Source organism: Tenrec ecaudatus, chromosome 16 (assembly GCF_050624435.1).
Source record: "Tenrec ecaudatus isolate mTenEca1 chromosome 16, mTenEca1.hap1, whole genome shotgun sequence".
Classification (NCBI taxonomy): domain Eukaryota; kingdom Metazoa; phylum Chordata; class Mammalia; order Afrosoricida; family Tenrecidae; genus Tenrec; species Tenrec ecaudatus.
Window position 1 is genome coordinate 24576361 of NC_134545.1, and position 15383 is coordinate 24591743.

Below are 15383 nucleotides of genomic sequence, written 5' to 3' on the forward strand. Positions count from 1 at the left end.
CAGCTAACCTTTCTGCTAGCTGCACGTGCCTGACCATTAAGGTGCCCGGGCCCTGATAGGTCACATGGGACTGTCAGCTAACATGCAGTTCCTCCGTCACTCTGTGCAACTTCAGGCGAGGCCCTGGCAGCCACGTGCCGAGAGCCAGGTGCAGTGGAGCATCTCCGTGGTTGCAGGAAGCTGCTGCCGCAGTAGGGGCTGTGTCCCTGTCGTCCAGACCTGGGCACGAACGGAGGAGCAGTGTTCCTGGAGGCCTACAGCTGCTGGCTGGGCCCCCAGCTCCCCCGCTCTGGGAGGGCTCCCATTAAGGCAGTGGTTCTCAGCCTTCCTCATGCCGCCACCCTTTAACTCAGCTCCTCATGTGTGGTGACCCCCCAACCATAACATTATTTTTGTTGCTACTTCATCACTGTCATTTTGCTACTGCTATGAATTGGGCAACCCTCGTGAAAGGGTCTTTTGACCTCCGAAGGGGTCAAGACCCATAGGTTGAGAACTGCTCCATTAAAGGAATTAGGGTGAGAACAGAGACTGGTGGGAAAGGAGCCGGATTAGGGCTCCTGAGAGAGGGTGGGGAACCTGATCCCTGCCCGCCCCGCTGCCAGCCTGGCAGGAAGCGGGTCTGCAGAGCCCAGCTGGAATGTGAAGTGGGGCGGGGCTGGCAGTACAGTTATCTAACTCTGGGCAGCACCCTAAACTCATGAAGTGACCTGAGACCCTCCTTCTCTTCCTGGCCCAACGCTACCCAGGATCCCAGAGCCAAAGAGGGGTCCCAAGAGGCTCCGGGGGTGGGGGGAGCCCGAAGGGAGGGCAAAGCGGCTGGGGCCAACTTAGCCGTCAGGACCCATGCACACTAGTGCTTCCAGTCCACGCAGACGCCCTCAAGGTCAGGATGATGTGGCCGGCAATGCGGAGGCCGTCACGATGGCTCCAAGCCCATGGCCTCCTATTGTACTTCACAGCACCCTTCTGGGGCCCCCGACACACACACACACACACACATACACACACACACACACACACACACACAGCATGTCAAGTAATTATTATTCATGGGGTTGGTTTGGACACGCCCAGGTATGGAGTCTCTTCACTGATGAGATGGGGAAACTGAGACCCAGAGAGAACGAGCGCCACAAGGGAGCCAGCCTTTCCCCGTGAGGCCTCCCTTCTCCAAACCAGCCACCTCCAGAGGCCTGGGAGTGGGGATGAGGATCCTACAAGTGCTCCTTCCGGGCACCCAAGCCATGGCGGGCGAGCCCAGGCCCTCCCAGCTGCCTCCTCCTGGCAGGGGTCCTCTGACACTCCCTCCATCACCCACATGCCCCCAAACCTGTCCCGGAGCCAAACACGGGACCTCACTTAATCCCAATTATGTAACGTGCAATCCAAACAGTTGGCCAAGGGGGAGGTGCTTGCAGCCACACCCAGGAGTCAGGCAAAAAGCCCCAACTGAGTCAGGTCTGAGCGACTAGACCTGACCTCCACCTGCGGGGCCTCACCCTCTGAGCCTCACCTGGCACCATGAGCGGCCGCGTCGGAGACCTGAGCCCCAAGCAGGCGGAGACCCTGGCCAAGGTGAGAGGCCCTGCCCCAGGGGCCCTGGGGAAAGAGATGAGGGGCAGGCAGGTGGCCGAGCCCTGCCCCATTCTGTCAGTTCAGCAGGTCCTAGTCTATTCTGCCAACGTAAAGCGTCCCCTGACAGGTCCTCTCTTTGTTGTCACCTGCTCCCGGGTTACATCCCACGGTGCCTGCTTACATCAGCCCTGTCCGGGACAGAGTTTCCAGGCAAGAGTGGGGATGATGCCCACTCAGGAGGCAGCCCGCTTTCTCCTTACCTGGCGAGACAGGCTGAGAGAGCCGTGTCTGGCAGCTAAGCCCTCTTCTCCCTCCCTCCTAGGCCCCTACGGGTGTCAGCTGGAGGGTGCTCATGGTCTGCCATTCTCCCTCCTGCCCAACCTCGCAGGGTGACTGCTCCGTCTGTATGAGCCAGAGAGGCAGGGCTGGGTGTGTTTTCATCCCCATGGTAACTGAGGAAGAGCACCCCGCCCCCGACTCTGTGTTTGTAGGAAATGGGTTGGAAAAACGCAGAAACCTCACTGGGGTAACCATGGAGAGCACAAAGGATGCATCCTTACTCTGATCCACCTATCCACCCTTCCAGCTAGCTACCCCTTCCCGTACCCACCCACCTTTCACTCACCTGCCTCTCCATCACCCCCACGTACTCATCCGTCCACCCGCTCAGCTCTCCTTCCTGCCTTACGCCGCTTGCACGTCTTGTCTCTGTATCCCATCATCCACCATGCTTTCCATCCATTCCCTCGCCCGCCTTTCCATCGGCACGGACAGACCTGGGTGGGAAGAAAGGAGGGAGGATGCAGAATGTCCCTGAGTCTGGAGGCTCAGGCTTAGTATCTTCCCAGTTCCGAGAAAATGTCCAGGACGTGCTGCCGGCCCTTCCCAACCCTGACGACTACTTTCTTCTGCGCTGGCTCCGAGGTAAGGAGAAAGACAGAAGCTGTCAGCAGGGGTGCGAGGGGAGAGGGGACTGGTGCTAGTGGGTCCTGGGTGGCTCACGGTCCTTGGATCTGGCCACAGCACCTTGATGTACTTGTCCAGGTCCATGAGAGGGGGTGCAGAAGAGGGAGACCCCCCAGAGCCCCCTGCTCCCTCATTCCCTGCCCCCATGGTCCAGTGGTCCCACGGCCCAGGAGTCAGACACGGCGGCTACAATATGGTCTCTTTCCCCTCACTTCTGCCTTCCGTCTTCCCATAGCTCGGAGCTTTGACCTCCAGAAGTCCGAGGCCATGCTCCGCAAGGTGAGACTCCCCCACCCTGGAGATCTCAGGGGAGGCTTCCTGGGGACCAATCCATCCCCCGAGCCCCTCCCTCCCGTCCGCAGGGCTGCTAGGAGCCCACAGGGGCCTGACCACCCCTTTCCCTTGCAGTACATGGAGTTCCGGAAAACCATGGACATTGACCACATCCTTGACTGGCAGCCCCCAGAGGTGCGACTAAAGGCCCCACGTCACCCCCTAGTCTTCCATGGCACTGGGGTCTTCCAGAGAAGGGCCTGTGGGCACCCCTCCCATGACAATAGCAATAATGAAAAGTCCCTGGATGCATGTAAGGCCCGAGCCTGGCATACAACTTGCCCTAAGCGAGCTCATGTAATCCTTGCCACCCGGGAAGTGGGTTCAATCGCTCTGGTTTTACAGATGAGAAAACTGAGGTCAAGCAAAGGTTGAGCAAAGTGTCTGAAGTCTCAGTCTCAAGGGGGTAGAAGGTGGGTGAAGTTGTGGGACGCCCAGCCCGAGCCTACAGCCGGGCTGCACCTCTGCACTGCTCGCTAGCTCGCTCAGAGCCTTGCTGAGAGCATCCTGGCTGGGTGGAGAAGAGCTTCATTCCACCTCCTGGTATCTCAGTCAAGCAAAGGGCGCAGCATCATCTGTGGGGCGCCCGCACTGGGATGGCACTGTGCTTGCCAACAGCACCCCAGGGGGCTGTCCCCAAAAGCCCTTCAAGACAGGAATCATCCGAACTGGTTTTAGTGTTTTGTTTCTTAAGAGGAGGGAGGATGGAGCGCCCAGGGCTGGCCTCGCGTGCTCAGGTACACCAGCAGCAGAATTGTTACTGGAACCAGGTCTACGGACCTTCCGATTTCATGCTTTCCCCGACTAAGCCCAGCCCTCTGCAGCTGGACAGGTGGCTAGAGACATGGGGGATGGAGCTGAACTAAGGAACCCAGAGGCAGGGAAGCTGGTCCAAGCTGAGGTTTGGCCCTGGTATTTGCCCACTGTGAGCAGGGTCCTTGAGACAAGAGCACCAGCCTCCGTGGAAGGACAGTGTGTTCATACGTGCATAAGTCCCAACAGGCCCACACACGCAGTCAGTCTGGTTTGGGGATCCCCAGGGAGGTATGTCATGCCAAGTTTAGGGTATCTTTCCATGCCCAGGTGATCCAGAAGTTCATGCCCGGAGGTCTATGTGGCTATGACCGAGATGGATGTCCTGTATGGTACGACATCATCGGTCCTCTCGACCCCAAGGGGCTGCTCTTCTCTGCCACCAAGCAGGACCTGCTCAAGACCAAGATGCGGGACTGTGAGCGCATCCTGCATGAATGCGACCTGCAGACCGAGAGGGTGAGGCCCGCCACAGGGGGAGTTCTGCCTGACCCTCCTCTGCCTGGCAAAGCCACCTCCCCTCTCGGAGCCTCGGGGTCCTCCCCTCCAATCAGGGCTAATAGTGAAAATGAGTGCGGAGACTCAATAAGATAATGTTAGTAAATGGCTTGGCATAGAGGACTTCACCCAAGTTTCTCCATGTGGGCAATTATTGCTACTGCCTGCGAGTTTTTGTACCTGCCATTGCTTCTGCCTGGATCACCCTACCCGCTACCACTTCACTCTTGCCTGTTTATTCTTCAGGCTCCAAACTTGGATTCACCCTCTCTGGCCCTCCATCTGCATTAAGTACCCTCCCCTGTGTTGTTACAGCCCTTGTGCTGTCCGGTCGCAGGAACTAGCACTGGGCTGGGAGGGCCTGTCACTTTGTGATCTCTCCAACCCTATAAGGATAAGAACTGTGGGGTGGTGAGCATCACATATTATACTCTCCATTGATAAATATTATTTATAAACGTTGACAGATAAAAGGATAGCTGCCCATATAAATGGATGGATGATGGATGGATGGATGCATGGATGGATGGATGGATAGATGGAGGGATGGATGGAGGGAGGGAGGGAGGGAGGGATGGATGGATGGATAGATGGATGGGTGGGTGGATGGGTAGATGGATGGATGGATAGATGGATAGAGGGGTGGAGGGATAATGAAATGCACTCTCTGCTTTGTCCAATCCCATGAAGGCATAGTTGGGGGCTGGGGGAAGCTAAGAGGGGTGACGTGCTTGGGTCACCGCCTCCCAAGCTCTGAGCCTGCATCCCATATCCTGGACCCATGTCTTGCTCTCCTCCTCACAGCTGGGGAAGAAGATTGAGACCATTGTGATGATATTTGACTGTGAGGGGCTGGGTTTGAAGCATTTCTGGAAACCTCTCGTGGAAGTGTATCAAGAGGTGAGCAAAGGCCTGTGGGGATCCTCCCCACTCACTCGGGTGGCCAGCTTGGTCAACTAGGATTTTGCAGCCTATTCAGAGCCAGGATTTAGTAAAAGATGGGGACCCTCCTGAGCCCCCATCATGGCAGCTCAGGACAGAAAGTGTTTCAGTATGCTTCCTAGAAGATCCCACAGAACAGACTTCAGGACGACACTACTGAGCCCACAGGGCTGCCTCTGCCAGCCCCAGCCCAGCCCTGCCAGCCCCGACTCTGTCACTTGAGCAAATCGCTTCCCTGCTTCGGTTTCCTCGTCTACAAAAAGGGGACAGCATTCGTTTGCATCTCAGAGGAATGCTTCAGTGAGGCGATATGGAAAGTAGATACACAATGCTCAACAAATAGGGAACGTTTCATAAGCAGTAGGCATTTGTGTTACTGTTTCATTATCACGACGACAGCATTTACTTGAACAATGGAATATTATGGAATATCATGTTGCGATTGTAATAGTCTAAAGCCGTGCCTCTGAACCTTCCTCATGCCGTGACCCTTTCATACAGTTCCTCATGTGGTGGTGACCCCCTAATCATAACATTATTTTTGTTGCTACTTCATCACTGTCATTTTGCTACTGCTATGAATCGGGAGACTCCTGTGAAAAGGTCATTTGACTTCCAAAGGGGTTGCGACCCACAGGTTGAAAACCGCTGGCCTAAAGACCTCCAGAGGCCAGCTGGGGTGATGGCGAGAACACCCCCCACTCACCCCACCCACCCCTACACACAAACACACACGAACACACCCAGCCCTCCTTTGCAGAGGAAATGGGAACAGGAGAAAGTGAGGTGTGGGCTCTGATGGGTCTCTCTTGGTTCCACAGTTCTTTGGACTTCTTGAAGAGAATTATCCAGAGACTCTGAAGTTCATGCTCATCGTGAAAGGTGTGTGACAAGTGACATTGTTCTTCTGTGCCTGTGTCCTCATCTGTGCAATAGGATCACCATAGTGCCTTCTCGCCAAAGTTGTTGGCTGGTTGGAGGTTGGCCACATGCAACTCACTCAGAGCCACGCACAGAGGACCCACTTGATAAGCGGTGACTGCCATGGTTGGTCTTGCTCCAAGGAAGCCCGCGCCCCCTGCAGCTCTTCTAGGAATAATCCCCCCTCACTTCTCTTGCCCATGTTGATCGTTCCTTCCTCAGACTTCGCAGGCACTGTCAGAGGGCAGTTCAAGTTTGCCTTTCCTGCTTACTGCCTTGTGAGGTCCTCCAGTTCTCTTCTCTGTATCCCTAGAGTTGTCCTAGCTGGATTGTCTTCTCTTTGAAGGCAGGGGCTCTGATTTTCCACCTCCATGGTATCCCTCATGGGCCTGGGGTCATGGGGAATGGTCACTATATATTTGAGTATTGTGTGGCAGTTGATTAACTGCTTGTTAGTTGGTCAACAGGATGCTCAGTTGGTTGGATAGTGCACTAGGGAATTGGTTGGTTGGTTGGCTGGTGGATTGATTGGTTGGCTATATGATTGGTTGCCTGACTGGCTGACAGATTATTTACTTGAGCAGCTGATTTGTTTGGGGACTGACTCTTGGATGATTGGCCATCTGATTGTTTGAATGGTTGACTGGCTAGAGAAGGAGGCTTGCTGGTTGATTAGCTGATTGTTTAGTTGACAGGTGTCGTGGTTGGATCATTGGATGTGTAGTGGGGTTTAGCTATTAAGTGAGTTGGATGATTGGTTGGTTAGATGATTGATTAACTGGATAGAAAGTGAGTTGGCAGAGCAGCCAATGTCCAGAGAACCACAGGGCCGACCCCACCAGATATGACATCCCTCACTGACCCATTGACTACGGGGGACAACACTGGAGACACAGTGCAGGAATTGTGCCCAATCTGAGCCCACCACACCAGGGCAAAATGCTAAGGGCGTGCAACAAAACAGCGAGGGGAGCAAACCCATGGTGTTCCCCAGAGAATACAAAAAATAGACTTTGGGGGCAGGGCGTGGCACCCAATCAGACTCCACTGAAAAACACTCCTAAAGGTCAACAAACAGACCTGAAACTATTTATAGGCATTTCTTTTTTGTCATTGGTTTGTTGTTGTTGTTTTCTTGTTTTGTTTTGTTTTGCTCTGTCTTGTTTTTGCACTTATTATTGTCTCTGCATGTCTACCTGTATAAGCTAGGCGGGATAACAATCCAAAGGAGAAAACAATGGGACTAATGGTTCCAGGGGGACATAGGAGAGGGAGAAGGGGGGCGGGGGGAAGGAAGGGAGTTGTAAACAAACCCAAGGTCAAAGGAACGAACAACAAGGGATCTAAAATCAATGGTGAGGAGGGCATAGGATGCCTGGTGGAGCTTGACCAAGGGCAATGTAACTGAGAGGAATTACGGAAACCAGAATGAAGGTTGAACATGATAGTGGGACAAGAAGAAAGTAAAAGGAAATAGAGGAAAGAACTAGGAGGCAAGGGACATTTATAGAGCTCTAAATACAGGCATGTACATATGTAAATATATAGCGATAGGGAAATAGATCTATGTTCATATATTTATATGTTAAGTATTAAGGAAGCAGATGGACATTGTGCCTCTACTCAACTACTCCCTCAACACGAGGACACTTTGTTCTAATAACCCGGCATTCCGTGATGCTCACTTTCACAACAGGATCACTGAAGACAAAATGGGTGCATAAACAAATGTGGTAAAGAAAGCTGATGGTGCTCGACTATCAAAAGATATAGCATTTAAAAAAAAGATATGGCGTCTGGGGTCTTAAAGGATTGAAGATAAACAAGCGGCATCTAGTTGAGAAGCAACAAAGCCCACATGGAAGAACACCAACCTTTGTAATCATGAGGTGTTAATGGGATCAGGTTTCAGGCATCAAATACTCAGAACAAAAAATCATATCAAGGTGAATGAGGGGGAAGTGGAGTGGAAACCCAAATCCCATGTGTAGACAATTGGACATCCCCTTACAGAAGGGTCACAAGGAAGAGACGAGCCAGTCAGGATGCAGTGTAGCACTGATGAAACACACAACTTTCCTCTAGTTCTTTAATGCTTCCTCCCCTCCCCCCAACATGACCCCAATTCTACCTTACAAATCCAAATCCGGCTAGATGAGAGCAGGTACACTGGTACAGAGAAGAGCTTGAAACACATGGAATCCAGGAAAGATAAACCTCTCAGGACCAACAATGAGAGTAGCTATACCAGGAGCGGAAGGGGAAGGTGGAGACAGAAAGGGGGAACCGATCACAATGATTGACATATAACCCCCTCCCATGGGGATGGACAACAGAGAAGTGGGTGAAGGGAGACAGGGGTCGTTGTAAGACATGAAAAAACTTTTTATAAATCATCAAGGGTTCATGAGGGAGGGGAACAATGAGGAGCTGATACCAAGGGCTCAAGTAGAAAGAAAATGTTTTGAAAATGATGACGACAACCTATGTGCGAATGTGCTTGACACAATGGATGGATGGATGGAATGTGATAAGAGCCCCCAATAAAATGATGTTAAAAAGAAAAAACAAAGGAAGTGAGTTGGTTGGCTTGCCAGATGGATAGCTAGTTGGTTGGTAGATGAACTCATTGTTAGTTAGACGATTGCGTGGCTTATTTGCAGTTTGGTTGATCGGGTTATGTGCTGGTAAGTTGATAGGTTGGATCTTTCATTGAATGGTTGGTTAGCTGACTGTTAACTGATCTGGCCAATTGGCTGGTTAATTGGGTGGGTGAGTGCAGGGCATTAGGACTGGTCATCATCACTCATGACTACTCCATATCGCTGGCTATGGCATGTGGAGAGTGGTTCATAGGCTCAGTGGAATGCTTCTCTCCTTTATCTCCTTATCTTTGCTTGTGTCTCTCCAGCCACCAAACTCTTCCCCGTGGGCTACAACCTCATGAAGCCCTTCTTGAGTGAAGACACGCGCAGGAAAATCATTGTCCTGGGAAGTAAGTCATTCCAGCACCTTGTGCTGGGGTCTGGGCATTGGCTTTGGAGGGAGGTTGACCCATCACATCAACTGTAACTCCACCTCTCACTTAGATTCAGAGGCCCCTCCTTTCCAAAAGAGGGGTTGGTCTTAACAGAATAGTTTACTCAGCTCCCCATGTTTTATTCCCCACCATGCCCGAGATGACTAAGGTCCCTACACCAACATCCTTATTAGTTTCCATTTGGTTGCTAAGCAACCTCTGGGCTACGGGCCTCAGTTTCCTTTCAGCAGCTATTATCTAAGTAATGACAATCTAGGATGAGGAGGATGGGGAAGAAGGGTGAGCTTATGAAGACGAGGAAGGCCCAATAAGAAGGGACTGGATACCGAAATCCTGGTGCATCCGTTTGACGGATTTGTGGGCAGTGGTGGAAAATCGTGCTGGGGGTGGATATTTACTGTGATGGGAAATGTCATTAAATAAAAATAGTTGACTATAAAGTGGTATGGATGCCACAGGCTTCTGTGTGCCCAAATATCTCTCAATAAGGAAACACAAGATGATTTGTGAATGGTGAGAAATTATGTGGCTTTAGATTTTATTCTTTGCACGCTTTTTTAAACTTTTCCTCCTTTTAAAAAAATATATTTTATTGGGCGCTCTTACATATATCACTTTTCTATTGTTCTAAATTTTGGACAATGAGCATGTATTAAGTTTACAAGTGGGAACATTATGTTGAAAAGTGATAGAGCGTGGGGAGGGAGGGGGGAGGGAAAGAGGACCTGATGCAAAGGGCTTAGGTGGAGAGCAAATGTTTTGAGAATGATGAGGGCAATGAATGTACAGATGTGCTTTACACAATTGATGTATGTATGGATTGTGATAAGAGTTGTATGAGCCCCTAATGTTTTTAAAAAAAAAAAAGAAAAGAAAAACATGCAACATGCTTGGAAGGTTTGCAGAATCTGTGTCAATTAACTTTAATTTAATATGGCAAATTATTCTTATGTAAATAAGATTTTAAAATAAAATATGCAGAATATCTGATCGAATATATAATCCAAGAAGAATTTAACTACAAATAAATACATGGGAATATTATTCAAATAATTTCATTTTGGAAAATGCAAATTGAAACAAAGAGATGATTTTACTGACCTGATAAATGAAATGTTTTCCTCCCCCCCACCCAAAAAAAAAGAAAAGTGATAGAGCAAGAGAAGGGAAATCGTTTTTAAACCCAAAGCAATGAACTTTTGCTGGGACGGTAACTTCTAAGCAGAATGGTCAGATCCTAGAATCAGGGGATGTGAGGATGGGCGGGGTGTTAGGTGTCTGCTTTCATTCTTTTCCTGATACCTGGGCCTCTCCTGCTGTCTAGTTCCACTGGGACAGGGAGCTTAATGTACCACAGAGCAGCCTGGTTAGATGTGCCTTGGCTGTTAGTGTGGGTTAGCTGCCACACTCCAAGACCCAAGTGCAGGCCCTCTACCCCATTCCGTGTCCCAGGGGGATCTGTGCATTTGACCTCGGGGTGCCAGGATCTGTGGTCTTCACCTATCCTGGAGGTGAGAAGTCTCCTGTGGCTAGGGGATAGAGTGGGTAGCCTAGATTGGATGTGGGCCTCAGGACATGGGGAAAAATTCCAGGATCCCAAACCCTGAACTTTGCATGTGGTGGGAAGCACAGTGGTGTCCATTATGGCTGAAGAAGCAACCACCCAAAGACCCGGAGTTTCCATCTTCCACCAAGAGGTCTGACTGGGGTGGGCCACTCATTCACTATGCGACCCCAACAGGGCCTTTGATCCCCACTGGGCCTTCAGTCTCCTTGAGACAATTAGACAAACCCTTATCTGTTGTATGCATGACTGGGTGACCTTCAAGAATGTGCATGTCTTGAAAGGGGGACAGAGTGTCTGATCTTAAAGAGATTCGAAGCAGGTAGGGGCAAGGTGTACAGTATGATGAGCATAATTTATATCACGGAACAGATAACAATGTTGAAACGGAAACTATTTTGTTATATATGTGTATGCGTGTACAATTGTGTCCACATGTAATTTGCCACCATTTAGAAAAAAACATGTTTTCTTAAAAAAAAAGACGTAAAAATAAAAGACGTGCGGACCTTCCTCCAAACAACAAACTCTCCGCCATCGAGTTGATTATGATTCACTGCCACCTGGGGCACAGTGGCACCGCCCCTTCAGGTTTCCATGGCTATAAATCTTTACAGGCTCAGAGAGCCTCAACTAAGCAAGGACTGCTAAACTCAAGGTTGTCGGTTCAAACCCACCGGCTGCTCTGAGGGAGAAAGATGAGGCTGTTTGCTCCTATAAAGATTTACAGAGCCTGGAAACCCTATGTAGAGTGGCTATGAATCAGAATCAACTCTATGGCAGCGGGTGTGGGGTTTGTGCAAACCTTCAATCAGTGGGAAGCGTGTTTCTACAGCAACATGTTGTTCTAGGCTGGAAGACACTTTCTGTTCAGGGCCCAGGATTTGGATAAATTGGTCCTGGCCTCCTTGCCTCTCATGGCTTCTCCTGGTACATGTAGGGGCCTGATGCGTCCCCTCTGTGTCTGATAACCATAACCACCCTCATTCTCCTTGCTCCCAGACAACTGGAAGGAAGGTTTGCTGAAGCTCATCAGTCCCGAGGAATTGCCCGCCCAGTTTGGGGGAACCCTGACTGACCCAGATGGAAACCCCAAATGTTTAACCAAGGTATCAGGAACCCCAAGACAGGGGAGGGAAACAGAGCTGGAGCCCCTTCCTATTCGCGTCTGTGGAGGGGACCCTATGAGCCAGATATTGAGCAAGATTTCTGATACTGCCTCGTGTGGCTCTCGGCTGCACTGCAGGCAAGGAAGAAATGAGGGACTATGGACCCGTAAGGATGGGGGAAGAGCAGGCTGGGGATCTCTGAGGGTCCAGAGGAGATCTTAGCTCAGCCTAGAGGTTAGGGCTGGCTTCCCAGAGAGAGAGGGGCAGGATGGGCAGGCTACTTCTTGCAGAGGGTGAAGGTGGCTCAGGCAGGAGATGGACGATGAGCAATGACCAGAGAGGGACACGTCCACCTGTGTTCACAGATCAACTATGGTGGGGAGATCCCCAAGTCCATGTACGTGCGGGACCAAGTGAAGACTCAGTATGAGCACTCGGTGCAGATCAGCCGTGGCTCCTCGCACCAGGTGGAGTACGAGATCCTGTTCCCTGGATGTGTCCTCAGGTAGGGGCAGGCCACCATCCCAATGCTGCCTGAGTCCCCAGCCCCTGGGGGACCCACCAGGCTGAGCAGAAACTAAACCCAACCACACAGGTGGCAGTTCTCATCAGATGGGGCCGACATCGGCTTCGGGGTCTTCCTGAAGACCAAGATGGGGGAGCGGCAGCGGGCGGGCGAGATGACTGAGGTGCTGACCAGCCAGCGCTACAACGCTCACATGGTGCCTGAGGACGGGAGCCTCACCTGCTCGGAAGCCGGAGTCTGTAAGTCTGTCCTGCTGGACCCTGGCCTTTGGTGCAAATGGCTAGCCTGCTGAGAGGAGAAACAGCAGGGCAATGCCCTACCATACCCATCCTGCACCTGCCCAGGACACACACCTAGGGCAGTGCCATCCGTTTGCAGGGCTAGTCATTCATTTCACGTCGGTGAACTCCTCCTATGTGCCAAGAGGCAGGAGGACACGGCTACCCGGGCCCTGGAGGGTTTGATGACCACAAGACACAGGCAGGGGACCACGGTGCAGGTGTCACCTTCTCCTCGGGGGTGGCACCGGCGACTAGGACTGGAAATCTGCTTCCAAAAGGTCCCATCTTTGAAAGTCCCGAGGAGGAGGAGGTACACCCTCTGCCACCCCAGAGCCCCTGTGATCACTCCTCTACCAAGTTTCCCCACGAGCAAACTGGGGTTCTGAGAAGCATAAAAGTGTATCCAGAACTGCAGAATGACCCCGCTGGGCAGCCGGGGGTGCGGCCAGGTCCACTTCCACTCAAGGTAACAGCGTAACAACCCAGTGGTTGGTGCTCCAACCCCAGTCAGAGTTTGCAATGGCCAGCTTTTGGGGAGCCGCCTGCCAGGCTTTTCCTCTGAGGCACCTCTGGGTGGACCCACCCCGTCCCTCTCAGTCAGCAGCCAAACCTGTTAACCCTTTGCACCAATGTCTTACCAGCCTGGAACCCTGAGTTAGTTGCTCATCTGGGAATAGGGTTTATAACCTGTCTCTTGGGGTGGTTGTGAGGCAGAGGGCATGTGGTAGCCTGGCTTAGCACCCCACTTTGCCCAAGGGAGCCAAGAGGCCTCTGGCGGGTGGGGGCTGGCCACCCCCTCCAGCCCCATCATGTGAGCATCCAGGTATGGAGACAATTGGTACACAATCACTGCTGCTCCCATTGTCACCTGGTGCAACAACGGCCAGCCTGGGCATGATGCCAGGGGGAGGTCAGTGTGTTTACAGGCCCCGCTCAGGTGTCAAGCAGTCCCCAGGGGAGGGAAGGGGTGGTGGCAGTGCCAACTTGACCCAACTTGGCAAACAAAGCCGGTGGGAACGCAAACCTGCCTCCCCTGTAGCAGGGGAAGACATGCAGGGAGCAGGGTTCCTGGCCCAGTGGCCCATCTGCCCACCTGTCCTCCAGATGTCCTGCGCTTCGACAACACCTACAGCTTTGTTCACACCAAGAAGGTCAGCTTTACAGTGGAGGTGCTGCTCCCGGACGAAGGCATGCAGAAGTACGACAAGGAGCTGACCCCTGTCTAGACGGCGCACCTCCCAGATCCCCCTGCTTTCTACCGTCTGTCTATCTATCCATCCTTCCCACCCCCCACCAACTGATCGCTAGTCCCCCAGACTCCGTCAGAAGGGCTGCCTTGTGGAAGAGCCACATGCTGTGGTCAGATTAGGAAAGATATGAGCGGCACAGCCGTGGAGGATATCAATGCTTTAGAAGAGGGAAAAGGGTGAAGGTAGATGTCCCTGAACCCCTCAAGAAATCGGAAAATGAAGCCCCTCGCCTTTGTCCTCAGCTCTCGTAAGACTTTGTAAGTGCCCCAATTACCTTCCCTCTAGGCTGTGAGCTCCCTTGACTTGGAGAGGGGTCTAAATTCATTTGCACCCCACCCCCACCCCGGCCCATTTGTTGTCGGTCGCTGTGCTGTTGAGTAGATTCCAATACACAGCAACCCCGAGCAACAATTGCGCAACCCCCCCCCCACCCGCTGTTCTGTTGAGTAGATTCCAATACACAGCAACCCCGAGCAACAATTGCGCACCCCCCCCCCACCCGCTCAGTGCTCAGGCCTTTCTCTGGGCGGGTTCAACCCACGCCCAGTGCACATGTGCAGCTTTGAAAGGAGCGCTGGGCAGTGGGATCTGGTGACGCATGGGTGTGCAGGATGGGGCGGAGCCTAGGTGGAGGCCGGTTTCAGCACCTTGGACAGGGGCCGCCGAGGCAAGGTGGAGCTGCACTGTCTCCTGAAGGCACCAGGTGACCCAGCCCTAGCTTGTTTCTGTCAGTGAATGAATATTTGGGGGGGGGGTGCGGTGGGGGGACAGCCACAGGGCCATGACCCTTTGACAGGAGGTGCTCCGTCCGCCAGGCTCAGTCTGACAGGGATCGCACCGCTTTCTTCACCCGCCATTCTCCCCCACTCCCCCTGGAGCTCACGGTTTGTGTTTCCCGTAATCCAACGGCTTTCTGGGAAGCAAAGGAGCTCAAAATCCCACTTGACAATAAAGCCACAGCTGTCCTTGTGAGTGCTCTCTACCCGGTGCTGGCGGGTTCGTGTCACCCTCACCCAGCCCGAAACCGCTCGGTCATGTTGCCATCTCCTTTGTTAATCCACACACAGCCAAGACCCCCGTTTGCGCTTCCCCAGGTGCCTCTCAGGGACACTGCGTACAGTCTGCAAGTCGCCAGCCATTCGCACCCCCTCTTCTGTGTTGCCCCCCATCGTTAGCATAAACTCACGGTCCCTGCAGCTCCCATCTCATCATGGAGATCGAGCTTCAAACAGTCCAAGGCTCAGGGTCGATATTCTTGTTAGCGTTAAGCTAAGCTATTGTTTAATTTTAAGATCACTTCAGAAGACCGTTTAGGTTTCCAGCTTAGAGATGCCAGAGCCATCGTTTCAGGGGTTCATCCAGCCTCTATGGAATCGGGGTTCCATGAGAATTTGAAAATCTGTCCTCTCTTTCTTCCCCCACCCCCGCCACTTTTGATCAGGATTCTTCTAAGGCTTTCTTTCATTGAGATGTTCCGGAATGGTAGCCAGGCCCCGCTCCCTTACTCTGGCCCTAAGACCACTCATAAGGATACAGAGACTCAAGAGAGGTGAAACCACTCG

General features: G+C 52.3%; 1 protein-coding gene across 1 annotated transcript; it reads left to right on the forward strand.

The window, feature by feature from the left end:
• Positions 1 to 1524: 1524 nt before the first annotated feature.
• On the forward strand, positions 1525 to 13797 carry LOC142428964 (SEC14-like protein 3). The gene is made up of 12 exons (XM_075533897.1): positions 1525 to 1578; positions 2427 to 2502; positions 2780 to 2823; positions 2953 to 3012; positions 3961 to 4149; positions 4993 to 5088; positions 5952 to 6012; positions 8963 to 9046; positions 11658 to 11764; positions 12130 to 12269; positions 12360 to 12529; positions 13676 to 13797. Exons 1-12 carry the CDS (start codon positions 1525 to 1527, stop codon positions 13795 to 13797), a joined length of 1203 nt encoding a protein of 400 aa, XP_075390012.1.
• Positions 13798 to 15383: the final 1586 nt, after the last annotated feature.